At 44.1% G+C, this 27,125-nt stretch overlaps 1 protein-coding gene and 1 long non-coding RNA gene across 3 annotated transcripts; one reads left to right on the top strand and one right to left on the bottom strand.

Moving 5' to 3' along the window:
* Positions 1-3,862: 3,862 nt before the first annotated feature.
* On the bottom strand, positions 3,863-15,429 carry SRP14 (signal recognition particle 14). 2 transcript variants are annotated; one of them, XM_056545009.1, is made up of 5 exons: positions 15,370-15,429; positions 9,604-9,676; positions 6,779-6,891; positions 6,665-6,697; positions 3,863-4,210 (listed from the first exon to the last, which is right to left on the bottom strand). In XM_056545009.1, the coding sequence occupies exons 1-5, from the start codon at positions 15,412-15,414 to the stop codon at positions 4,121-4,123; spliced, it is 354 nt and encodes a 117-aa protein (XP_056400984.1). In that variant the 5' UTR covers positions 15,415-15,429; the 3' UTR covers positions 3,863-4,120. The 2 variants fall into 2 exon arrangements, with proteins under 2 accessions (XP_056400984.1, XP_056400985.1); XM_056545010.1 differs by lacking the exon at positions 15,370-15,429 and adding an exon at positions 10,990-11,102.
* Positions 11,098-24,860, top strand: LOC130294876 (uncharacterized). Its single transcript, XR_008848643.1, has 4 exons — positions 11,098-11,166; positions 14,703-14,825; positions 16,726-16,806; positions 23,863-24,860. It is a non-coding gene; the product is annotated as an uncharacterized LOC130294876 (long non-coding RNA).
* The last annotated feature ends 2,265 nt before the right edge of the window (positions 24,861-27,125 follow it).

Here is a 27,125-nt window from a genome sequence, read left to right on the forward strand (position 1 = left end):
CGCAGGAAGGAGGCGTTCTGTTCCCGCATGACGTGGCAGCCAACACGCCCCCTCTATGTATCCCATATTGATACATTGAGGGGGCGTGTCTGCCACGGTTTCCTCCTGGGGACGCCATGGCGCTTTCAGCAGATTGCCGGGGCCCCAAACTGGAGATTGTGGGAGGCCCCAGCAGTCAGACCCTCCTGCGATCTATTAAGGCCAAAATTGGCCTGGTTGGGAAGGAGTTAAAGAGATAAAAAAAAAACAGGATGTTCGCCGTAGTGTAATACCTTGTGATAAATGGTAACTAGAGATGAGCGAACTTACAGTAAATTCGATTCGTCACAAACTTCTCGGCTCGGCAGTTGATGACTTTTCCTGCATAAATTAGTTCAGCTTTCCGGTGCTCCCGTGGGCTGGAAAAGGTGGATACAGTCCTAGGAGACTCTTTCCTAGGACTGTATCCACCTTTTCCAGCCCACCGGAGCACCGGAAAGCTGAACTAATTTATGCAGGAAAAGTCAGCAACCGCCGAGCTGAGAAGTTTGTGACGAATCGAATTTACTGTAAGTTCGCTCATCTCTAGTGGTAACGCTAAATGTGAACTGCGCTTACCAAGGCTAGATGTACAATGGAGTAGGGTGTATATAGTGGGAGGTCTCAGCATCCACTCCATGCCAATAAACAGCATTAAACCAAGATAACTCCTCCACAAATGGCTGGATCAATCAGGAGCTGAGACCAAGGTAGGATGAGGGAATTTTATTACTCACAATGCAACGCGTTTTGCGGAAAATCCGCCTCCTCAGGCATCGTGCCGGAGGAAGTGGATTTTCTGTGAACACCAAGATTGGCAAATTCACCACTGGCGCCCTGTGCTCTTCACAGATGAAAGCAGGTTCACACTGAGCGCATGTGACAGAGTCTGGAGACGCCGTAGAGAATGTTCTGCTGCCTGCAACATCCTCCAGCATGACCGGTGGGTCAGTAATGGTGTGGGGTGGCATTTCTTTGGGGGGCCGCACAGCCCTCCATGTGCTTGCCAGAGGTAGCCTGACTGCCGTTAGGTACTGAGATGAGATCCTCAGACCCCTTGTGAGACCATATGCTGGTGCGGTTGGCTCTGGGTTCCTCCTAATACAAGACAATGCTAGACGTCATGTGGCTGGAGTGTGTCAGCAGTTCCTGCAAGAGGAAGGCATTGATGCTATGGACTGGCCGCCCGTTCCCCAGACCTGAATCCGATTGAGCACATCTGGGACATCATGTCTCGCTCCATCCACCACAGACTGTCCAGGAGTTGGCGGATGCTTTAGTCCAGGTCTGGGAGGACATCCCTCAGGAGACCATCCTCCACCTCATCAGGAGCATGCCCAGGCATTGTAGGGAGGTCATACGGGCACGTGGAGGCCACACACACTACTGAGCCTCATTGGGACTTGTATTAAGGACATTACATAAAGTTGGATCAGCCTGTAGTGTGGTTTTCCACTGTGATTTTGAGTGTGACTCCATATCCAGACCTCCATGGGTTAATAAATGTGATTTCCATTGATAATTTTTGTGTGATTTTGTTGTCAGCGAATTCAACTATGTAAAGACGAAAGTATTTTATATGATTAGTTCATTCAGATCTAGGATGTGTTATCTTAGTGTTCACTTTATTTTTTTGAGCAGTGTATATTAAAACCATAAAAAAAAAAAAAGTGGACCCTAGAAGTCCAGATATCTACAGGCCGTGAATGGCACAAAAACTACTCATGGCAACACTCTAAGGCAATGCAGATTTTTATGTCATTCAGAGGATGGGAAAAGCTGGGTAGACCATGTATGGACAATGTATAGGTTAACACTAGTTTATTAAACATTTGGAAACCAGGACTGAATAACATAACACAAGGCGCAGGGTCACATGACACAGCCGTACACCCCCTCCTATGTTCCAATGTGGTTCTTGCTCTTGAGGACCAGGCATGAGGTTTATAACAGATGTGAATAGCCTCCTAATCATTCACAGATGTTGCAAAACTACAACTCCAAGCATGCCTGGACAGCCGTTGGCTGTCCGGGCATGCTGGGAGTTGTAGTTTTGCAACAGCTAAAAGCACCCACCAGCCAGACCCCCGCGATCTTCAGCCTAGCATGCGCAGAGCGAACTCCACTCCGTGCCGGATTACGAGCGACCACAGCCGTCACACCCCCTCCATCTCTTCCCCCCCATGGACATTAAAAGGGGTCATCCAGGAATAGAAAAACAGCGAATTTATTTCAAAAACCGCTTCCCATCTGTCTCCAGGTTGGGTGTGGTATTACAACTTGGCTCCATTCACTTCAATGGAACTGAGCTGCAGAATCACACCCAACCTAGAGACAGACAGGGAGTGGTTTTTGAAATAAATTTGCTGTTTTTCTATTCCTGGATAACCCCTACTCCGGGGGAACTAAACCCGTAGCCCACCCTTTCCCTCTCACCAACCTATGCATTAGTCTAAATATCACTCATTAGCTATATAGAGCAGTTTCCCTCTTTGAGCTGTCACTTACTTACTAAGACCAGCCCCCACACTCCTGGAAGACAAACGCCACATGATATCTGGCTTCACAGGCACACACCTTCCCTCCCTCTGTGAGGAACTTGCCGGCACAGAACGCTGCTCTTTTCCTGCTGTAGATCTAATCACTGACTGCTGCCATTCAGAGCATAGCATGATTTATTGCTGTGGGGGGGGGGGGGGGTAAATAGTGTGAAAGAAAACACAGCATGCACACAGATAGTAGGGCAATTGGCTGGCAGCCATTACACAGAGCTGCACTGACTGCTGGGAGTTGTAGTCTGGGCTGCAAAGCAAGGAAGGAAAAAATATTTGAGACAACAGGGGCCACAGGAGCTGTAAAAAATCACATGGATAACTACAAGGGACACAGAATGGGTATTGTGGTGGCTTTGGGGCATTTTTGTTTTTCTTAACTTCCCTGGAGCACCTCTTTAATGGAGGAGGGGGGGGGGAGTGAGGGGGGGGGGGGGGGTGTTCGAGGTGATGACCACAGCTGCCCGAAACCTAGCACAGAGGGCATTCAGAACATAAAAGTGTTCAAAATGCGGGGGTGCTGGGCCAGAGATCACGGGGGATCCGAGTGTCCGGACCCCCATGATTAGACATCTCATCCCCTATCCTTTGGATAGGATAAGATGTCTAGGGGCGGAGTACCCCTTTAAAAGGTAGTGTTTGCAGCGGACATTCCACACATTTGCCGTATCCGGCAGCCGCTAGGACCGCTCGGAAATGCGTCGTCTCATAGACAGCACTACATTTCCTTGTGGACTCCGCAGATGCTGTAGTCACGCCCCCTCCCATAGACTTGCATTGTGGGGGCGTGATGTCACACGGGGGCGGAGCCATGACATCACGATACTCCGGCCCTGTGGTCGGCGCCCGGCAATTTGTGAGCTGGCAGCGCGGCGTGCAGCTCAAAGAGGTGGGTGCCAAATCCAAGATTGCGGGGGTCCCCAGCGGTGGGACCCCTGCGGCCAGACATCTCATCCCCTATCCTTTGGATAAGGAACAAAATGTCTTAGGGCCGGAGTACCCCTTTTAGAGAAATGTTCTGCCGTCGGAGCGCGATTGTAGTTACGCTTTAGGTTGATGAATAAGCATCAGACGTGCAAACAGTTTGTCCTACAGCCAATCAGCTGTGGGGGAGATCTGATTTACTCAATACATCCGTGCCCCAAAATAGTCCCACAGACCCATCACTCTGGGATTTACTTTTGGGGCAGATGTTCCGCAGAGCACATGGCCATCACCTCATTCGTTTGTAGCAGATCAGATGATACATTATAATAGTTTTAGTCAGGAATGTCACTACGGTGCTGTCAGAGTATATTTTACAGTATCATTTTAATGGAAGTGTTTGTCCGAACCAGACAACCTGTACAGTAAACTTAAAGAATATATCTTCCGATAACAAAAAAAAATAAAAAATAAAATAAAACAAAAAGTACTCCTAAAATATAAGAGGCGGTGGCAGCAGAGTGAAGCATGTGTATGGCCCCATGTGTTACTGGCCTTATAGTCTTCTATAGGCTGCGCTCGTCCTCACTGCTCTCCTCTAGATCAAATAAGAGTCCAAAAGGCCATCACTGGTTGGCGCTGCTTTTCTTTGTTTTACTTTTCTTATCCTTCTTTTTCAGTCCGTCCATATTTGCACGGAGTAGGTTGGAATAAGCCTGGAATAAGAAGAGTAAATGTTACGTATTGCAGAATACAAGGCTCCATTGTTCCAAATGTTCCTGTTCTAGTTTCCAGTCTAAAAAGGAATACAGTGGTCCCTCAAGTTACAATATTAATTGGTTCCGGGACGACCATTGTATGTTGAAACCATTGTATGATGAGACCAGAACTCTATGGAAACCGGGTAATTGGTTCTGAAGCCACCAAAATGTCATCCAAAAATAAGAAAAAAAAAGTGAGGATTAAAGAAAAATAAGTAGAAAACTAATAGAGATAAAGCAAATCCTTACATATAAAAGTAGGAAAGATCTGCTGGGAGCTGTAATCACTGTCTATGTCAGTGTTTCCCAAGCAGGGAGCCTCCAGCTGTTGCAAAACTACAACTCCCAGCATGCCCGGACAGCCAAAGGCTGACATCTCTGTCCATTTTAGCAACCATGCATAGCAGATATATGCTAAGGGCAGCATGGTGGCTCAGTGGTTAGCACTGCTGCCTTGCACTGCTGGGGACTTGGGTTCAAATCCCACTAAGGACAACAATAAATAAAGTGTCATTATTATTATAATAACGTCAGCAGAGAGAACTGTGCTTGTGATGTCATCAGAGAGCATTCCAAAAAGAAAAGAATTTCCACTGTAGTATTCAGCAGCTAATAAGTACCGGAAGGATTTTCACCGGAGTACCCCTTTAAGTGGTTTAAGTTAGAGCCAAGTGGTAATACCACACACAACCTGAGGACAGGCGTGGTGCAGTTTTCAAATGAATCTCAGATCCGTTTTTCTATTCCTAGATATCCCGTATCAGTCCAGTTCATCTCTGAAGCTACAGGACAGAACGCTCAAGAATGGTTTGTTGAGTGGTGAGAGCCAGTCCCCACTCTTGGAGATTGCGGGGGTCCCAAGAGTTCAGAACCCCCCCCATGATCAGACACTTATCCCCTTATCCTGTGAATAAGTTTTGTTCCCACGGATAACCCCTTTAGCATGCAACCAATGAACCCCCCTCCCATCCTCTAGGTATATTTAGCATTTGAGCCCATTTCTGACCACTTTTTCCCCCTCTAAATAGAATTTATAGCAAAGTGATCCTACAGTAAACATTGCCAAGTGGGTCCTCGCTTTGTTTCGTCTTACAAGATTTGTTCTGCCAAGTGCCAAAAATAGCAGAGCGGACTTCAGGTACGGCACTGAGGTGTCCTAGGATTGTATCTAGAGATGAGCGAACTTACAGTAAATTCAATTCGTCACAAACTTCTCGGCTCGGCAGTTGATGACTTTTCCTGCATAAATTAGTTCAGCTTTCAGGTGCTCCCGTGGGCTGGAAAAGGTGGATACAGTCCTAGGAGACTCTTTCCTAGGACTGTATCCACCTTTTCCAGCCCACCGGAGCACCGGAAAGCTGAACTAATTTATGCAGGAAAAGTCAGCAACCGCCGAGCTGAGAAGTTTGTGACGAATCGAATTTACTGTAAGTTCGCTCATCTCTAATTGTATCCAACCCCAGGGTGCCAAACCTGACACTTTCACAGCAGGAGAAATATTTAATATAATATACATTCGATTCACTCACCTCTCTTCATGCAAGTTTTGACAAGCAGTGTGCCTCCAGCTGTTGCAAAACTACAATTCCCAGCATGCCCGGACAGCCGAAGGCTGTCCGGGCATGCTGGGAGTTGTAGTTTTGCAACAGCTGGAGGCACACTGCTTGAGAAACTATCATTTAGAGTAGTGTTTTCCAATCAGTGTGCCTCCAGTTGTTGCAAAACTACAACTCTCAGCATGCCCGGACAGCCTTTGGCTGTCCGGGCATGCTGGGAGTTGTAGTTTTGCAAAAGCTGGAGGCACCCTGGTTGGGAAACACTGTTGTAAAGAACATTTAAAGGGGTACTCCGGTGGAAAACTTTTTTTTTAATCAACTAGTGCCAGAAAGTTAAACAGATTTGTGAATTACTTCTATTAAAAAAAAATCTTAATCCTTCCAGTACTTATTAGCTGCTGAAAACTACAGAGGAAATTAATTTTCTTTTTGGAACACAGAGCACTCTGCTGACATCTCTGTCCATTTTAAGAACTGTCCAGAAAAGGAGAAAATCCCCATAGCAAACATTTAGGAACTGTCCAGAGCAGCACATGTTTGCTATGGGGATTTTCTCCTACTCTGGACAGTTCCTAAAATAGACAGAGATGTCAGCAGAGAGCACTGTGCTCGTGATGTCAGCAGAGAGCTCTGTGTTCCAAAAAGAAAATCATTTCCTCTGTAGTATTTAGCAGCTAATAAGTACTGGAAGGATTAAGATTTTTTTAATAAAAGTAATTTACAAATCTGTTTAACTTTCTGGCACCAGTTGACTTTAAAAAAAAATAAATAAAAAAAAGTTTTCCCCTGGAGTACCCCTTTAAGAGCCCAACCTATACGACATCCTGCTGACACCATAACATGTTGCACTTACCATCTGAAACTTGTTTACATCTTTGGAACTGACCTGTGGAGACAGAAGACAATACATGAGTATCGTGCGCGTGTCTAGGAAGACATCCCCCCCCCCCCTTTTACTGCCACTCACCACAGTGCTGATCTTTCGTTTTCCATCTGTGGCTCTCAATAGACACTTGTTGTCCGCTGGTTCGAAGCTTTCGGAATGGCCTTTAGCAGGAAGCGGCTTTGTTCGGCCATCGTCTGTGAATAATAAGGTAACAAATAAGACTTAACTAATGAAGTATTGTACACCCTATGCCTGAGGTCACCACAAGGATAAGTTGGATATGGCTGACGCAGGCCGCCTTGTTCTGTTCTTCACCCCTAAAATCCACCTCCGCTCCTGTGTCCCCTGCAGCAATGATGTCACATGTGATGCTGCAGGCAATAGCTCAGCGGTCTTTTCCTACATGTACCGTACTGGTTTTTAGTCATAGCACCTGGTCACTGATGTAATGTCCTTAAAACAAGTCCCAATGAGGCTCAGTAGTGTGTGTGGCCTCCATGTGCCCGTATGACCTCCCTACAACGCCTGGGCATGCTCCTGATGAGGTGGTGGATGGTCTCCTGAGGGATGTCCTCCCAGACCTGGACTAAAGCATCCGCCAACTCCTGGACAGTCTGTGGTGGATGGAGCAAGACATGATGTCCCAGATGTGCTCAATCGGATTCCGGTCTGGGGAACTGGGGGGCCAGTCCATAGCATCAATGCCTTCCTCTTGCAGGAACTGCTGACACACTCCAGCCACATGAGGTCTAGCATTGTCTTGTATTAGGAGGATCCCAGGGCCAACCGCACCAGCATATGGTCTCACAAGGGGTCTGAGGATCTCATCTCAGTACCTAATGACAGTCAGGCTACCTCTGGCAAGCACATGGAGGGCTGTGCGGCCCCCCAAAGAAATGCCACCCCACACCATTACTGACCCACCGCCAAACCGGTCATGCTGGAGGATGTTGCAGGCAGCAGAACATTTTGTACAGCGTCTCTAGACTCTGTCACGTCTGTCACATGTGCTCAGTGTGAGCCTACTTTCATCTGTGAAGAGCACAGGGCGCCAGTGGTGAATTTGACAACCTTGGGTTGTTGCCCTCGTACGGCCTCTTCCACGTCTCCTGATGTACTGGCCTGTCTGCTGGTAGCGCCTCCATGCTCTGGACACTACGCTGACAGACACAGCAAACCTTCTTGCCACAGCTCGCATTGATTTGCCATCCTGGATGAGCTGCACCTGAGCAACTTGTGTGGGCTGTAGAATCCGTCTCATGCGACCACTAGAGTGAAAGCACCGCCAGCATTCAAAAGTGACCAAAACATCAGCCAGGAAGCATAGGAACGGAGAAGTGGTCACCACCTGCAGAACCACTCCTTTATTGGGGGTGTCTTGCTAATTGCCTATAATTTCCACCTGTTGTCTGTTCCATGTGAAATTGATTGTCAATCAGTGTTCTTCCTGAGTGGACAGTGGGATTTCACACAAGTGTCAGTGACTTGGAGTTATATTGTGTTGTTTAAGTGTTTCCTTTATTTTTTTGAGTAGTGTGTATCATTTTCCAAGATTTATTTTTTTTTAATAATTATTATTATTTTTTTAAATTGTTAAAATTATGGAGTACTTGACTTCCATAGGTTCCTGTAAACCCGCAGCAAGTAATTGGCTTATTCACTGTTTCCCTGCAGGGCCCTGGGGGAGGAGAGCTGGATGATCTGTTTCTTTGCTTTACATGGTTCATGATCTCCAGTGACCGGTAACAGTGTCACATCATCACTAGAGATGAGCGAACTTACAGTAAATTCGATTTGTCACGAACTTCTCGGCTCGGCAGTTGATGACTTATCCTGCATACATTAGTTCAGCTTTCCGGTGCTCCGGTGGGCTGGAAAAGGTGGATACAGTCCTAGGAGACTCTTTCCTAGGACTGTATCCACCTTTTCCAGCCCACCGGAGCACCGGAAAGCTGAACTAATTTATGCAGGATAAGTCATCAACTGCCGAGCCGAGAAGTTCGTGACGAATCGAATTTACTGTAAGTTCGCTCATCTCTACTCCTGACACCAGGTCGCTGTACAGTATCAGACCCCAATCACATTAGGCAATAGTTGGGCAGCACTTTATAAGTAACATGACAGATCTGCTATTAGGAGTTGCACAGCAGGAAGCACTTGTGTGCAGTTCAATAAAGTTATACACACATTTTGTGGATAATCTGTTTTTTTTTTTTATTACTTAGTTATTGCTGTGCGAAAAATTCCCTTATGTAAAAAAAAGTGGGATTTAGTACAGCACTTTGCTATCTCTGGGATCTTAAAGGAGAACTCCAGACCATAAAAATTGTCCCCCATAGTGCCGGCAGTAAAAAAATAAAGATGTACATACCTTCCTCCGCTCCCCCGGGGCCTCCGGTAACCGGCTCCGGTCTCCGTCGCGATCCACTTCCTGGTTGCCCGTGGTCGGATGAATCAGCCAATCACCAGCCGCAGCGCAGTCCGACTCGGCTGGCGATAGGCTGAGCGGCAGCAGGTGCCGGTGTAGTGAAGCGTTTTCACACTACCGCTCAGCCTATCACCGGCCGAGTCGGACTGCGCTGCAGCTGGTGATTGGCCACCAGGAAGTGGCTCGCGGCGGAGACCGGAGCCCCCGGGGGAGCGGAGGAAGGTATGTACATTTTTTTTTTTACTGCCGGCACTATGGGGGACAATTTTTATGGTCTGGAGTTCTCCTTTAACCTCTTCAGGACGCAGGGGTGGCGTCGTTTGTGAAAGAAAGCAGCATTTTCTTCCCCTTATATTCCTGGATAACCCCCTGTAATGTGCAATAGCAAATCATTCTGTAATCTACTACATATAAGCTGGATTGTAAAGAGGAACACCGAACTGATGAGAACAGCTGGAGGCACATACTATATACTTACATTTCTTTAACGTAATAAAGACACTTCCAGTTGTTCGGCATTTCTGGAACAGACGTGTGAGCTCTGTCAAAAACTGCAAAAAAAATAAAGATTTTTACATTACCACCAATAGTCAATTGGAGAAATCCCCTGATATGTAGCAGCAAATCCTTAACTATTACTATTAATACAGAATCTAGCATTTGAATGAATGCCAGGAGGTGAAGCCAGAGGGAGGGCGGCAGCAGTGACAGGAGGTGCAGCTGGAGGGAATGAATGACAGTAGGGAGGGAATGAATGACAGGAGGTTCAGCCAGAGGGAGGGCGGCAGCATTAAGAGGAGGTTCAGCCAGAGGGAGGGAATGAGTGACAGGGGGTGCAGCCAGAGGGAGGGAATGAGTGACAGGGGGTGCAGCCAGAGGGAGGGAATGAGTGACAGGGGGTGCAGCCAGAGGGAGGGAATGAGTGACAGGGGGTGCAGCCAGAGGGAGGGCAGCAGCAGTGACAGGAGGTGCAGCCAGAGGGAGGGCAGCAGCAGTGACAGGAGGTGCAGCCAGAGGGAGGGCAGCAGCAGTGACAGGAGGTGCAGCCAGAGGGAGGGCAGCAGCAGTGACAGGAGGTGCAGCCAGAGGGAGGGCAGCAGCAGTGACAGGAGGTGCAGCCAGAGGGAGGGCAGCAGCAGTGACAGGAGGTGCAGCCAGAGGGAGGGCAGCAGCAGTGACAGGAGGTGCAGCCAGAGGGAGGGCAGCAGCAGTGACAGGAGGTGCAGCCAGAGGGAGGGCAGCAGCAGTGACAGGAGGTGCAGCCAGAGGGAGGGCAGCAGCAGTGACAGGAGGTGCAGCCAGAGGGAGGGCAGCAGCAGTGACAGGAGGTGCAGCCAGAGGGAGGGCAGCAGCAGTGACAGGAGGTGCAGCCAGAGGGAGGGCAGCAGCAGTGACAGGAGGTGCAGCCAGAGGGAGGGCAGCAGCAGTGACAGGAGGTGCAGCCAGAGGGAATCATATGCGCCAAGTGTGAGCGTTGCCTTAAAGGGCTATTCCCACCTGAGAAAGTTATCTGGGGCACAGGGCCCCTCCCATGTGATCTCAGGAACAAGGACCCCCTGTCCGCTCATTACAATGAAGCTGTTTCCTCTGCTCCCATAGGGAATGAATGGAGAGGCAGCAACACTGCTTCAATGTAATTGGAGTTTGGGGTCCCCTTAGGATTACAGGGGCCCCAGAGGTCAGACCCCATTATAAGCTATTGTGGTTATATTATAAGCTGTGTGGATATACTGCCACCCCTGGTGGGTGTTGGGAGTTACAGCCTCCCCACAGTACATTTTATAACACCATATGTCACATGATGCCCCGGTCACCCCCCTGCATGTCGCCAGGTCTGCCCGGGCCCCCTCTCCGTGCCCCTCACCTGTTCACTCTCAAGCAGAACCATCTTCCTACAGAGCTGAGCTCAGCACTAGAAACGCCGGAAACACGTCACCGGAAACTGCGGACGATAGAGCGAGCGGAGCGGTGTTATAGAGCGCCGCATCCCAGAGTAATAAGTGCCCTCGGACGTGCGAACAGCGACACCCGCTGGTGGGAGGTATGAAACGCTTACAGTTTTGAATGTAGAAAAGCTGAGCCCGGGAGGGGGCAGACTTTTTATTTAAATTGCTAAATGTTTCACCTAAAAATATATTGTTTTTAGGACAAGTTTTTCTATGGTGTGCAAAGGGGCAATGGCATCTACAATTTGTCCAACAACCATCTAGTATAGTGTAAAAGAGGGGTCACCAAATTTTAAACCTCAAAATGCTGCAAAACTACAACTCCCAGCATGCCCGGACAGCCAACGGCTGTCCGGGCATGCTGGGAGGTGTAGTTTTGCAACGGCTGGAGGCACACTGGTTAGGAAACAATAGCCTAGTGGTGTCCAAACTGTGGACCTCCTGCTGTTGCAAAACTACAACTCCCAGCATGCCCGCACAGCCATTGGCTGGATGTTGGATGGCAGGATGTTGCCGAACTACAACTCCTAACATGCCTGAAGAACCGTCGGCTATGTGGGTATGCTGAGAATTGTAGTTTTGAACAGCTGAAGGCACCCTGGTTGGGAAACAATAGCCTAGTGGTCTCCAATCTGTGGACCTCCAGCTGTTGCAAAACTACAACTCCCAGCATGCCTGGACAGCCATTAGCTGAATGTTGGATGGCTGGATGTTGTCCAACTACAACTCCAAGCATGCCTGGAGAGCTGTTGGCTTTCTGGGTTATGCTGGGAGTTGTAGTTTTGCAAAAGCTGGGGGCACCCTGTTTGGGAAACAAAAGTCTAGTGGTCTCCAAATTGTGGACCTCCAGATGTTGCATAGTTCAGTTCCATAGAAGTGAATAGAGCCAAGTTGTAATACCGCACACAAACTGAGAATATATTAGTTCTGTTTTCCTGTTTTTTAACCCCTTTAAAGTGTCACTGTTAGTTGAATAATTTTTTTATATGTTGTCCAGACCTGTCAAAAGCTTAGATCGCATCTGGTCTCAGTCCTGAGACCCACCGTGATCGTGAGTTATAACCCTGTGAAGTGCGCAGCAATATACTTCACTCCCAGGCTGGCTGCTCCGTCCGACCTTTTCTCTCCATAGACTTATGCAGTAAAAGGGTCAGGTTTGAGTGACAGCTGGGGAATGAGGTGCTGTAAGTAACTGAGACTTGACACAATCTAAACTTTTGTCTTGTCTGAAATTTTTTTTTTCAAATGACAGTCACACTTTTTAAAGCAGTTATCCAGGAATAAAAAAAAACAGAGCTAATTTAAAGGGGTACTCCAGTGGAAAACTTTTATTTTTATTTTTTTTAAATCAACTGGTGCCAGAAAGTTAAACAGATTTGTAAATTACTTCTATGAAAAATCTTAATCCTTCCAGTATTTATTAGCTGCTAAATACTACAGAGGAAATTCTTTTTTTTTTTTTTTTTTGGAACACAGAGCTCTCTGCTGACATCACGAGCACAGTGCTCTCTGCTGACATCTCTGTCCATTTTAAGAACTGTCCAGAGTAGGAGAAAATCCCCATAGCAAACATATGCTGCTCTGGACAGTTCCTAAAATAGAACAGAGATGTCAGTAGAGAGCACTGCGCTCTTGATTCAGCAGAGAGCACTGTGTTCCAAAAAGAAAATCATTTCCTCTGTAGTATTCAGCAGCTAATAAGTACTGGAAGGATTGAGATTTTTTTAATAAAAGTCATTTACAAATCTGTTCAACTTTCTGGTACCAGTTGATTTAAAAAAAAAAAGTTTTCCACCGGAGTACCCCTTTAATCTAAAAACAGCGCAACCCTTGTCCTCAGGTTGTGTGGGATATTACAGCTTAGCTCCATTTACTTCAACGGAACTGGACTGCAATACCACACACAACCTGAGGACAGAGGTGGCACTGTTTTTGGCTCTGGTTTTCTAATCCAGAAGAACCCTTTTAGGGTAGAGTCACACGTAGCGCATCCACAATGTATTTCATGTTAGCTCTGTGTGTCCCAGCCGGAGCAGGGAGCTCGCTTTTTTGACCCTACTCTTAAAGGGAATCTGTCATCAGTAGCACCCGCACTCACTTGTTACAGGCTGGTAGTGTGGGTGATACTGATGAATATTATACTTACCATTCCCCAATCCGTGCCTCCATTCTGCTGCAATCCCAGGTCTTCTGGATATGCAAATGACCTGCTTGGTGCACTGTGGCGTCCAGCTGGCATCTTCATTGTCACTCCTCCCCTGTACTGAGCTTACTATACTGTGGGCGCGGCTATTGGGCATATAGAGGAGAGGTGTTATGCTGCACAGTGGAGCTCCATTCGTCTGCATAGCTCAGTACAGGGAAGGAGTGGCAATGAAGATGCCGGCCGGACGTCACCGTTCACCAAGCAGGTCATTTGCATATCCAAAAGACTGGGAATTACAGGGCATATCCAAGCTGTCCAAGCACCACATGTTCCGCCAGCGCCTGCGGTTTGCTGAATGTCTGCCCGCAAATTTTGAACATTCTGCTGTGTGAACATAGGCTAAGGGTCTATTCACAAGGGGGGAATTTCTGCCCAAATTTCGCTTCCGCTTCCTTGGGTGGTTTCTGGCTTGTGCGGATTTCGTGTGGAATTTTTGCAGAATTAGGTTGCCCTTAGGGTCTATTCACACAGCAGAATTTCCGCATAAGGATTTTCCCCTTAAAGGGGTTCTCCACTGCCCTGCCTTCCGGAGCTCCGCTCGCAGCGTCTGGAAGTTTATTACTCCGAACTCTGTGTGCGGGCTTCCGTGTTTGAGGCCGCCCCCTCGTGACGTCACACCCGCCCCCCTCGTGACGTCACACCCGCCCCCTTGTGACGTCATGCCCACCCCCTCTTGACGTCACGCCCGCCCCCTCAATGAAAGTCTATGGAAAGGGGGTGCGACCGCTGTCACGCCCCCTTCCCATAGGCTTTCGTTGAGGGGGCGGGCGTGACGTCACAAGGGGGCGGCCTCGACCACGGAAGCCCGCACACAGCGTTCAGAGTAATAAACTTCCGGACGCTGCGAGCGGAGCTCCGGAAGGCAGGGCAGCGGAGAACCCCTTTAAAGGAAAGCCCATAGACTTCTATAGGATTCAGCACTCCCATTCACACTTCTGAATTTCCGCTTTCAGAAGTGTAAATGGGAGTGCGGAATCCCATAGAAGTCTATGGGCTTTCATTTGAGGCAGAATTCCGCCGTGTGAATAGACCCTATGGCTGAGTTCACACCAGATTTTCCATGTAGGTCGCTGGTATGTAGGGATCTCAGCTAAAAGTTATGCCAACGTATACCCATTAAAGCATACCTGCAGGATCTGGAGACGTATTTGCAACTTAGTCGGATCTACAGCAAACCCAACTCGAGATCCTAGTAGTTTTGGGGTAGGTCTTGAGCTCAGAAATTGCTAAGGATTTAAAGGGTTACTCTAGTGGAAAACATTATTTATTTATTTTTTTTTTCAAAATCAACTGGTGCCAGAAAGTTAAACAGATTTGTGAATGACTTCTATTAAAAAATCTTTACCCTTCCAGTACTTTTTAGCAGCTGTATGCTACAGAGGAAATTCTTTTCTTTTTGAATTTCTTTTTTTGTTTTGTCCACAGTGCTCTCTGCTGACACCTGATGCCCGTATCAGGAACTGTCCAGAGCAGGAGAAAATGTCAAAAAGAAAAATGAAGAAGGAAGGCTGACATCTCTAACTTCACTCCTCACGTCTACCAAAAAGTGTGAGCAAATAACCCGACGCTTTTACCACTAGAGGTCTCCTTAATACCATCTAAAGGTTAACTCAGGAAACTTTACTGTGAAGGCATCTAAACCAGTGGTCCCCAAACTGTGGTCCTCTAGATGTTGCAAAACTACAACTCCCAGCATGCCTGGACAGCCAACGGCTGTCCAGGCATGCTGGGAATTGTAGTTTTGCAACATCTGGAGGGCCACAGTTTGGGGACCACTGATCTAAACCATTTTGAAAGTGGTCAGTTTTACTTTACTTCTAATAATATTTTTAATGCAAAAACACATATCAAATCCGACCAGAGGAAAAGTTGCTGAGTTGCCCATAGCAACCAATCAGATCGCTTCTTTCATTTTTTAAAAGGCCTGTGAAAAATGAAAGAAGAGATCTGATTGGTTGCTATGGGCAATTCAGCAACTTTTCCTCAGGACAGTTTTTGATAAATCTTCCCCATAATATGTATATATTTGCACTGTATACCGATGGGTATCACCCCCTATAGAAGCCAAAAAAAGACAAAAATGGGTCGTTACCTGACATATGTGTTGTGTACGGAGCCTAAGGGGGGAATTAATCATCACACACTAAAGGAGTCTCCTGCCAGCGCACCAGCCTGTGCACCCTCCCTAAAATCTCCAATCCTGCAAATTTCAGATTTCGACAGTAGTTTGTGCGTGCTAACATGCATAAACTAAGAAATTTGGCAAGCGGGCAAGACCACCCCCTTCTGTTACAACCACGCCCCCTTTCTGTGAAGTCATGTCCATTTTTCAAATACATAGTGGCAAATAATTCACTGTTCTACAGGTAAAAAGTTGCGAGCATGAAAACAGCTGTTCTTTTGGGGCAGACTGACTGGCCGGTCCGATCGGATGTAATCCAAGGGCCCAGCTAACTCTGCTGCTTCCACCTACTGGGGGGGGGGGGGACTCTAACTCTGCTGCCTACACCTACTGGGGGGGGCTCTAACTCTGCTGCCTACACCTACTGGGGGGGGAATCTAACTCTGCTGTCTACACCTACTGGGGGGGACTGAAACTCTGCTGCCTACACCTACTGGGGGGGGGGGGGAGGGGGGAAAACTTTGCTGCCTACACCTACTGTGGGGGGACCCTGCTGCCTACACCTACTGTGGGAGGACCCTGCTGCCTACACCTACTGTCGGGGGACCCTACTGCCTACACCTACTGTCAGGGGACCTTGCTGCCTACACCTACTGTGGGGGAACTCTGCTGCCTACACCCACTGTGGCGAACTCTGCTGCTTATACCCACTATGGAGAAACTCTGCTGCCTACACCTACTATGGAGGAACTCTGCTGCTTACACCTAATGCGAAGGACTATATACTATGTTCCTGCCTACCTAATATGGAGACAAACTACTAAACTAATAGGAAGGGGTTTTCATAATGCCCCTCCAGAGACTAGACTCTGGATCCACCACTGGGTGGAGGGGGGTGCTGGCTACCTACTTGACTAACTCACTGGCTACCTAACTTTGTACCTGGATGCCTAACTACTGACCTACATACCTGGCTATCTAACTACCTACATACCTGGTTGCCTAACTACCCACCTACATATCTTGCTACCTACCTACATACCTGTCTACCTAACTATGTACATACCTTGCCTTCATACATGGCTGACTTACAAACAGCTAGCAACCTACCTACCTACCTGGCTAGTCACCTACCTACATATCTGGCTTCCTGATCTACTTACCTAGTTAACTATTTACCTGGCTACCTACCTACCTGCCCTTTTACTGTATAGGACTCCAAGGAGGGCTTTATTACAGTTAGGGGCTTATAGATGGAAAGATTGTGTAGAGGAGGGGGGTGGGGCACACGGGACAAATGCAAAGTCTAACATGTTTGTCCTGCAGATGCTAAGAGATCGACATGGCGGTCGATCCGGACGGAGAAGAAAAGGAAAGAGGACACCGCTGATCAGAAAATACGTAATTGTGAGTCCCTTGATGTAACTGTAATCACTTCTATGGTGTACAGATCCTGTGTACAGCTGATATCCGCCATATGGTCCTGTATATAATCACTTATATTATATACAGATCCTGTGTATAGCTGATATCTTCCACCATATGGTCCTGTATATAATCACTTATATTGTAAACAGATCCTGTGTACAGCTGATATCTACCGCCATATGGTCCTGTATATAATCACTTATATTGTATACAGATACTTGTGTACAGCTGATATCTACCGCCATATGGTCCTGTATATAATCACTTATATGGTATACACATCCTGTGTACAGCTGATATCTACCGCCATATGGTCCTGTATATAATCACTTATATTGTATACATATCCTGTATAGTGTACTGGTCTGTGTATAGTAGTTTTATTCAGTACACTATGGCGGTATTATCCAGTTATTGTGTGGGGGTAAATATTTGCTCCTTGTATACTGGTATCATTGGTCATGTAAAATAATTTTACCTACCTTAAAGTGTTTCTTATATATAAAATTCAGTTTATTTTGTGTGTAGAGGTGGCAGAGGGATTTGGGTAGAATAGGGGCAGAAGTGTGACCAGCAGCAAAGCATCACAAGGGGGCCCTTACATTTTTTTGGTCCGCAGGCCCTGAGTGTTGTCAGTCCCTGCTGTTCTTACATAATTTTGGGGTGCTAAAAACTAAAATAACATTAGAAAATGCATGTTGGCTCTAATTTTCTATTATATAAGCAACCAACTAATGAAGTAAGGTTTATAACATGCATGACCCATAGATTACATAGTCAGTATTGGTGACCAATAGAAAACCGCCAAGCGTACCAAGATGATGCAATATTAGCTAATATTACGTCACCAAATTCTATAAAAGTCACAGTATCTGTTGCTTGGTGAGTTTAGGGTGAGTTCAAACTGTGTTTACTAACTACGGGAACTGGATCAGACCTGGACTGTATCTCATTCATTTGAATGAGCCGACCAGAGTCACATAGTGACTCCGGTCGGCACATTTTTGCCCCGTATCCAGTTTTCAGACCGGACTGAAAACCGTGGTATGCTGCGATTTTCAGTCCGGTCACAAAACTGTATACGGGGCAAAAATTAGCCAACCGGAGTCACTATGTGGATACGGGGCAAAAATTTGCCAACCGGAGTCACTATGTGGATACGGGGCAAAAATTAGCCAACCGGAGTCACTATGTGGATACGGGGCAAAAATTAGCCAACCGGAGTCACTATGAGGATATGTGGCAAGAATTAGCCAACCGGAGTCACTATGTGGATACGGGACAAAAATTAGCCAACCGGAGTCACTATGTGGATACGGGGCAAAAATTAACCAACCGGAGTCACTATGTGGATACGTGGCAAGAATTAGCCAACCGGAGTCACTATGTGGATACGGGGCAAGAATTAGCCAACCGGAGTCACTATGTGGATACGGGGCAAGAATTAGCCAACCTGGCTAACTTTTGCCCCGTATCCAGTTTTGTGATCGGACTGAAAACCGCAGGATACCACGTTTTTCAGTCCAGTCCGAAAACCGGATACGGGGCAAAAATGACCCGACCGGAGTCACTATGTGACTCCGGTCAGCTCATTCAAATGAATGACATACGGTCCAGGTCGGATCCGGTTCCCGCAGTTAGTAACTGCAGTGTGAACTCACCCTGAACTCGCCAAGCAACAGATATTGTGACTTTTATAGAATTTGGTGACATAATATTAGCTAATATTGCATCATCTTGGTGCGCTTGGCGGTTTTCTATTGGTCACCAATACAGACAATGTAATCTATGGTGTAAATTACATAATGCATTTCATAAACCTTACTTCATTAGTCGGTTGCTTATATCACAGAAACTAGAGCCAATATAAATTTTTTTATGTTATTTTCGTTTTCAGCACCCCAAAAATATGTAAGAACAGGTGTTTTCATGCTCACAACTTTTTACCTGGAGAACAGTGTTATTTGCCTATTACTTGTAGTTGGAAAACGTCCAAATGTCCGTAGCATGAAAACTAGAGCCAACTAACAAATTTCATTATTGGATTTGAATTCAGAATGTAAAATTCATTAAGAAATGGCACATTTTATTTCTGAAACAAAAAAATTTGAAAATTTGTAGAACAGTAATAATGATATAATTTTTGCGCATACCATAATTGCTATGAATAGAAGGGTCCATCCTGCACTTCTGTCTTCTGTCTATTGACTTGTCTGTGGCAGCTGTTATAAAATTATCACAAAGCTGATCTCTCGCTCTGGATCAGTTAGTCAGGACTGTAAGCTTAGTGTTTTGGGTGGAATTCCTCATTGGAATTTTGCGTGGTTTTGTCACCCTTCAGAGTGACTACACTGTGATTTTTGGGGTCTCTCTTTGCTGTTATTGAGCCCCTGAGAGTCCTTTCTATGGTGCACAGCTATTTTAGGGGGTAGGACCAGAGCTGGGTTGTTTGCTAGCAGTACACATAGGGACTTACTTTCTCATACTTCTCTGGCCTATCACAGCACAGCACCTCTCACTGCTGTTCATTTTTGCATATTCATTCAAAATATTTGTGCTTTATTAGATTGTTCCATATTGACACAGTGATAGTACTCCCTGTGCCCCACACAATAATAGGGTTCCATGGTGGCACCAACACAGTTAACAGTGCTTCCCTTTGTGCCCCACACAGTAATAATACCCCACAGTGATATTGACAGAGCAATAGTGCCCACTTAGTGCCTCCACACAGTAATAGTGCCCACTTAGTGCCTCCACACAGTAATAGTGCCCACTTAGTGCCTCCACACAGTAATAGTGCTCACTTAGTGCCTCCACACAGTAATAGTGCCCACTTAGTGCCTCCACACAGTAATAGTGCCCACTTAGTGCCTCCACACAGAAAGTGCCCACTTAGTGCCTTCACACAGTAATAGTGCCCACTTAGTGCCTCCACACAGGAAGTGCCCACTTAGTGCCTCCACACAGAAAGTGCCCACTTAATGCATAAACACAGTAATAGTGCCCACTTAGTGCCTCCACACAGTAATAGTGCCCACATAGTGCCTCCACACAGTAATAGTGCCCACATAGTGCCTACACACAGTAATAGTGCCCACATAGTGCCTACACACAGCAATAGTGCCCACTTAGTGCCTCCACACAGTAATAGTGCGCACTTTGTGCCTCCACACAGTAGTGCCCACATAGTGCCTACACACAGTAATAGTGCCCACATAGTGCCTACACACAGTAATAGTGCCCACATAGTGCCTACACACAGTAATAGTGCCCACATAGTGCCTACACAGAGTAATAGTGCCCACATAGTGCCTACACACAGCAATAGTGCCCACTTAGTGCCTCCACACAGTAATAGTGCCCACATAGTGCCTACACACAGTAATAGTGCCCACATAGTGCCTACACACAGTAATAGTGCCCACATAGTGCCTCCACACAGTAATAGTGCCCACTTTGTGCCTCCACACAGTAATAGTGCCCCACAGTGACTAATGCCCAATCAGTGCTTCCAAATAGTGACAGGGCCCCTTTTGTTTTTAATAGCACTACTGCATCAAACAAAGCCAAAGGCTGTCCAGGCATGCTGGGAGTTGTAGTTTTGCAACAGTTGGGGGAACCCAGGTTGGGAAATTGTACATTAGAGCATCACACCAACATGGCTGCAAGTTTATAGTGAGAGTGTATGGAGGAGCAGGGAGATGGTGGCTCTGTGCTCCGTCATAGTATTCAACTGAATGTGTGTCCTGAGAACACCCAAACAGTTGACACTGTAATAGTCCAATATCTCAGTGCAATACATGTAATAATCCAATATCTCAGTGCAATACATGTAATAATCCAATATCTCAGTGCAATACATGTAATAATCCAATATCCCAGTGTAACATATGTAATAATCCAATATCTCAGTGCAATACATGTAATAATCCAATATCCCAGTGCAATACATGTAATAATCCAATATCTCAGTGCAATACATGTAATAATCCAATATCTCAGTGCAATACATGTAATAATCCAATATCTCAGTTCAATACATGTAATAATCCAATATCTCAGTTCAATACATGTAATAATCCAATATCCCAGTGCAATACATGTAATAGTCCAATATCTCAGTGCAATACATGTAATAATCCAATATCTCAGTGCAATACATGTAATAGTCCAATATCTCAGTGCAATACATGTAATAATCCAATATCTCAGTGCAATACATGTAATAATCCAATATCCCAGTGCAACACATGTAATAATCCAATATCTCAGTAAAATACATGTAATAATCCAATATCTCAGTGCAATACATGTAATAATCCAATATCCCAGTGCAATACATATAATAATCCAATATCTCAGTGCAATACATGTAATAATCCAATATCTCAGTGCAATACATGTAATAGTCCAATATCTCAGTGCAATACATGTAATAATCCAATATCTCAGTGCAATACATGTAATAATCCAATATCCCAGTGCAACACATGTAATAATCCAATATCTCAGTAAAATACATGTAATAATCCAATATCTCAGTAAAATACATGTAATAATCCAATATCCCAGTGCAATACATATAATAATCCAATATCTCAGTGCAATACATGTAATAATCCAATATCTCAGTGCAACACATGTAATAATCCAATATCTCAGTGCAACACATGTAATAATCCAATATCCCAGTGCAATACATGTAATAATCCAATATCTCAGTGCAACACATGTAATAATCCAATATCCCAGTGCAATACATGTAATAATCCAATATCTTAGTGCAATACATGTAATAATCCAATATCTCAGTGCAATACATGTAATAATCCAATATCTCAGTGCAACATATGTAATAATCCAATATCTCAGTGCAATACATGTAATAATCCAATATCTCAGTGCAATACATGTAATAATCCAATATCTCAGTGCAATACATGTAATAATCCAATATCTCAGTGCAATACATGTAATAATCCAATATCTCAGTGCAATACATGTAATAATCCAATATCTCAGTGCAACACATGTAATAATCCAATATCTCAGTGCAATACATGTAATAATCCAATATCTCAGTGCAATACATGTAATAATCCAATATCTCAGTGCAATACATGTAATAATCCAATATCTCAGTGCAATACATGTAATAATCCAATATCTCAGTGCAATACATGTAATAATCCAATATCTCAGTGCAACACATGTAATAATCCAATATCCCAGTGCAATACATGTAATAATCCAACATCTCAGTGCAATACATGTAATAATACAATATCTCAGTGCAATACATGTAATAATCCAATATCTCAGTGCAATACATGTAATAATCCAATATCTCAGTGCAATACATGTAATAATCCAATATCCCAGTGCAATACATGTAATAGTCCAATATCTCAGTGCAATACATGTAATAATCCAATATCTCAGTGCAATACATGTAATAGTCCAATATCTCAGTGCAATACATGTAATAATCCAATATCTCAGTGCAATACATGTAATAATCCAATATCCCAGTGCAACACATGTAATAATCCAATATCTCAGTAAAATACATGTAATAATCCAATATCTCAGTGCAATACATGTAATAATCCAATATCCCAGTGCAATACATATAATAATCCAATATCTCAGTGCAATACATGTAATAATCCAATATCTCAGTGCAATACATGTAATAGTCCAATATCTCAGTGCAATACATGTAATAATCCAATATCTCAGTGCAATACATGTAATAATCCAATATCTCAGTGCAATACATGTAATAATCCAATATCTCAGTGCAATACATGTAATAGTCCAATATCTCAGTGCAATACATGTAATAATCCAATATCTCAGTGCAATACATGTAATAATCCAATATCCCAGTGCAACACATGTAATAATCCAATATCTCAGTGCAATACATGTAATAATCCAATATCTCAGTGCAATACATGTAATAATCCAATATCCCAGTGCAATACATGTAATAATCCAATATCTTAGTGCAATACATGTAATAATCCAATATCTCAGTGCAATACATGTAATAATCCAATATCTCAGTGCAACATATGTAATAATCCAATATCTCAGTGCAATACATGTAATAATCCAATATCTCAGTGCAATACATGTAATAATCCAATATCTCAGTGCAATACATGTAATAATCCAATATCTCAGTGCAATACATGTAATAATCCAATATCTCAGTGCAATACATGTAATAATCCAATATCTTAGTGCAACACATGTAATAATCCAATATCTCAGTGCAATACATGTAATAATCCAATATCTCAGTGCAATACATGTAATAATCCAATATCTCAGTGCAATACATGTAATAATCCAATATCTCAGTGCAATACATGTAATAATCCAATATCTCAGTGCAATACATGTAATAATCCAATATCTCAGTGCAACACATGTAATAATCCAATATCTCAGTGCAATACATGTAATAATCCAATATCTTAGTGCAATACATGTAATAATCCAATATCTCAGTGCAATACATGTAATAATCCAATATCTCAGTGCAATACATGTAATAATCCAATATCCCAGTGCAATACATGTAATAATCCAATATCTTAGTGCAATACATGTAATAATCCAATATCTCAGTGCAATACATGTAATAATCCAATATCTCAGTGCAACATATGTAATAATCCAATATCTCAGTGCAATACATGTAATAATCCAATATCTCAGTGCAATACATGTAATAATCCAATATCTCAGTGCAATACATGTAATAATCCAATATCTCAGTGCAATACATGTAATAATCCAATATCTCAGTGCAATACATGTAATAATCCAATATCTCAGTGCAACACATGTAATAATCCAATATCTCAGTGCAATACATGTAATAATCCAATATCTCAGTGCAATACATGTAATAATCCAATATCTCAGTGCAATACATGTAATAATCCAATATCTCAGTGCAATACATGTAATAATCCAATATCCCGGTTATAATAAACTTTGTACATTTTTACACAGAATCCACCGTGACCTTAAATTCTCTGCGATAGAGGATGTGATGGTGACTCTACAGCTGAGCGGGTCTGGAGGAAGCTGCTTCCTGTTTTGTAGACACTCAATGCCACGGAACAATGGGTGGAAGAAATATTGTACTATACAGACTGAAGTGTCTGGCAGTCAGGAAAAGTCTTTTTTTTTTTTTCGATTTCCACAAACCCACTTGGACGAATTCCCTAAGAGAGGTAAACACAACAGGAGCACTCTGACCCCTCCTCTAGGGCACATTTCAATAAAGTTTTCTTGTAATAACATCACTTTGGTGGAAACGTTCCTTATAATGATATCCTCAAATTGCCAATTGACTACCCTGCCTCCATCCTAACCAATGGTTGGTAAAAATTCCCTGCCTCCAGCTATGGAAGCATCCATGAGCCCGACACTGCCAGAGCCTCTGTGGGAAGGTCCGAAGCTGAAGGGATCAAGAGTGACAAAAGTAAAGGATGGAAAGAGAAAAGAAGGGAAGAAAGAAAAGTAAATGATAAATCTGGGGCCTAAGTTAACTCAGGGGTCAGATTTGGGGTCAGAGTTAACTTAGTGGTCTGGTGTCTGATGGTGTTTAGCAGTCTGGTCTGAGATCTGGACTTAGTGGTCTGACTGGGGTCTTAATTTATTTAGGGGTCTGTTCTGGGGTCAGAGATAACTTAGAGGTTTGGGATGAGATCTGGATTTAGTTAGTGGTCTGATTGGGGTCTGAATTTATTTAGGGGTCTATTCTGGGGTCAGAGATAACTTAGAGGTTTGGGATGAGATCTGGATTTAGTTAGTGGTCTGATTGGGGTCTGAATTTATTTAGGGGTCTATTCTGGGGTCAGAGATAACTTAGAGGTTTGGGATGAGATCTGGATTTAGTTAGTGGTCTGACTGGGGTCTGAATTTATTTAGGAGTCTGTTCTGGGGTCAGAGATAACTTAAAAGTTTGGGATGAGATCTGGGTTTGACTAGTGGTCTGATTGGAATCTGAATTTAGGAGTCTGTGGCCGGCCAACTTTAATGGGCAGCAAAATCCTCTGCAGGATATCTGCAGCAAAATAGGCATGTTTAAAGGGTGGAAACTTTTTTTTTTATCAACTGGTGCCAGAAAGTTAAACAGATTTGTAAATGATTTCTATAAAAATATCTTAATCCTTCCAGTACTTATTAGCTGCTGAATACTACAGAGGAAATTATTTTCTTTTCGGAACACAGAGCTCTCTGCTGACATCATGACCACAGTGCTCTCTGCTGACATCTCTGTCCATATTAAGAACTTTCCAGAGTAGGAGAAAATCCTCATAGAAAACATAGGCTGCTCTGGACAGTTCCTAAAATGGACAGAGATGTCAGCAGAGAGCACTGTGGTCATGATGTCAGCAGAGAGCTCGGTGTTCCAAAAAGAAAAGAATTTCCTCTGTAGTATTCAGCAGCTAATAAGTACTGGAAGGATTAAGATTTTTTTAATAGAAGTAATTTACAAATCTGTTTACGGTAACTTTCTGGCACCAGTTGATAAATAATAATAATTAGTCCTCTTTTAAATGTGCCCATTAAACAGTTTGCATATAGAACTAAGCTATGTAAATTGTATCTTTTATCTGATCCTTACTATTATATTTTAACCAACCCACGAGGTTCTGATACATCACATGGGGCACTGTAGGCTATCATATGTGATCAGCTGGTTGTATCTCAAGAAAAACTAGTAAAACACAACTTGGTAATGGTTTAATGGTAATGGTTCAATATTGATCCTGAAATTGTAAAGGGAACTGTCCTGCAGCAGTAGAGTAAAGAGCTATTGACTTGCACAGGGGAGTCCCTGGAACTGAATCTTTGAGATGTTCCATCTTCTTCTTGACCCCCTCATGTAATTGACCTTTCCTATATACTCATATATGGTAACAACTCATGGTCGTGTAACTGGGCGCACCCTACACGACCTTCTGTTTTGGAGGTGCTCATTCAGTGTTATTCATTTCACCCGTTATGGCCTTTCCTATAACCCTTATCATTCTAGTTAGAACTGAACCTACATAACCTAGCATTATGACTATTTTTATAAATTTCAACTCCTTGGAAATATAGATTAGAAATGAAAGCGGACAGAACTTTGGCGAGAATGTACAAATACCCATTGTGCCAAGATAAGTGTTGGCTCCTTATCCGGGTAGAATGTTGGCTGCAGGGCAATACATAGAATGGATCTCTTATTCAATTCACTCTCTAATCTGGCGCTCATCTCTGGCACCGATGTGGAGCCAAATGGGAACCTACGATTCTACTCACATAATATACTTTTCTGCTAAATAGAGGGCACCTTGGCATCCTGAACTCCATAGTGTGGTGTGCTTTGTACAGGGATAGAAGAGCTTTGTTGTCATGAGGACCCTATCATAAAGCAACTGAATATCTAAAATTACTACAGGGGTTGTCTCATGTCTACTGATCGCCATGGGTCCAGCTTCTTTAACCCCCAGTTTTTAACTATTATCATGGGAAATATATTGCCATCCATCTAATTTATATACAGCCAAGCCAGAATCTCCCCTAAAAGGAGAAGTTACCCATTTATTATTAGAAAATACCCAGTCATGTACTAAGGCTTCTTAAATTTGTCATTTATTGAATTGAAGGAAGACCTACCTTTCAATAGGGGACCCTTAAACATCTAGAATAACTACAGGGGTTGTTTCTTGACTGCTGATCGCCATTGGTCCAGCTTCTTTAACACCCCCCCCCCCCCCTCCATCCCTCAGTGTTTAACTATTATCATTGGAAATGTATTGTCATCCATCTAATGCATGAGCTGCCAAGCCAGAATCTCCCCCGAAAGAAGAATTTACTCATTTATTATTAAAACATCCCCAGTCATGTACTAAGGCTTCTTAAAGAAGTTATTTATTGAATTGAAGGAATACAACCTTTCCTTTCAATAGGGGACACCTGAGCATCTAGAATTACTATAGGGGTTGTCTTAGGACTACTGATTGACATGGGCCCAGCTTCTTTAACCCCCTCCCCCCTAGTGTTTAACTATTATCATGGGAAGTGTATTGCCATCCATCTAAGTCATGAACCGCCAAGCCAGAAGCTCTCCAAAAAGAACATGATACCCATTTATTATTAGAAAATCTCCAGTCATGTACTAAGGTTTCTTAAAGAAGTAATTTATTGAATTAAAAGAATACTTCCTTTCAATAGGGGGCACCTGAACATCTAGAATTACTACAGGGGTTGTCTCGTGA

This window comes from Hyla sarda, chromosome 11 (genome assembly GCF_029499605.1).
Source record: "Hyla sarda isolate aHylSar1 chromosome 11, aHylSar1.hap1, whole genome shotgun sequence".
NCBI classification, from domain to species: domain Eukaryota; kingdom Metazoa; phylum Chordata; class Amphibia; order Anura; family Hylidae; genus Hyla; species Hyla sarda.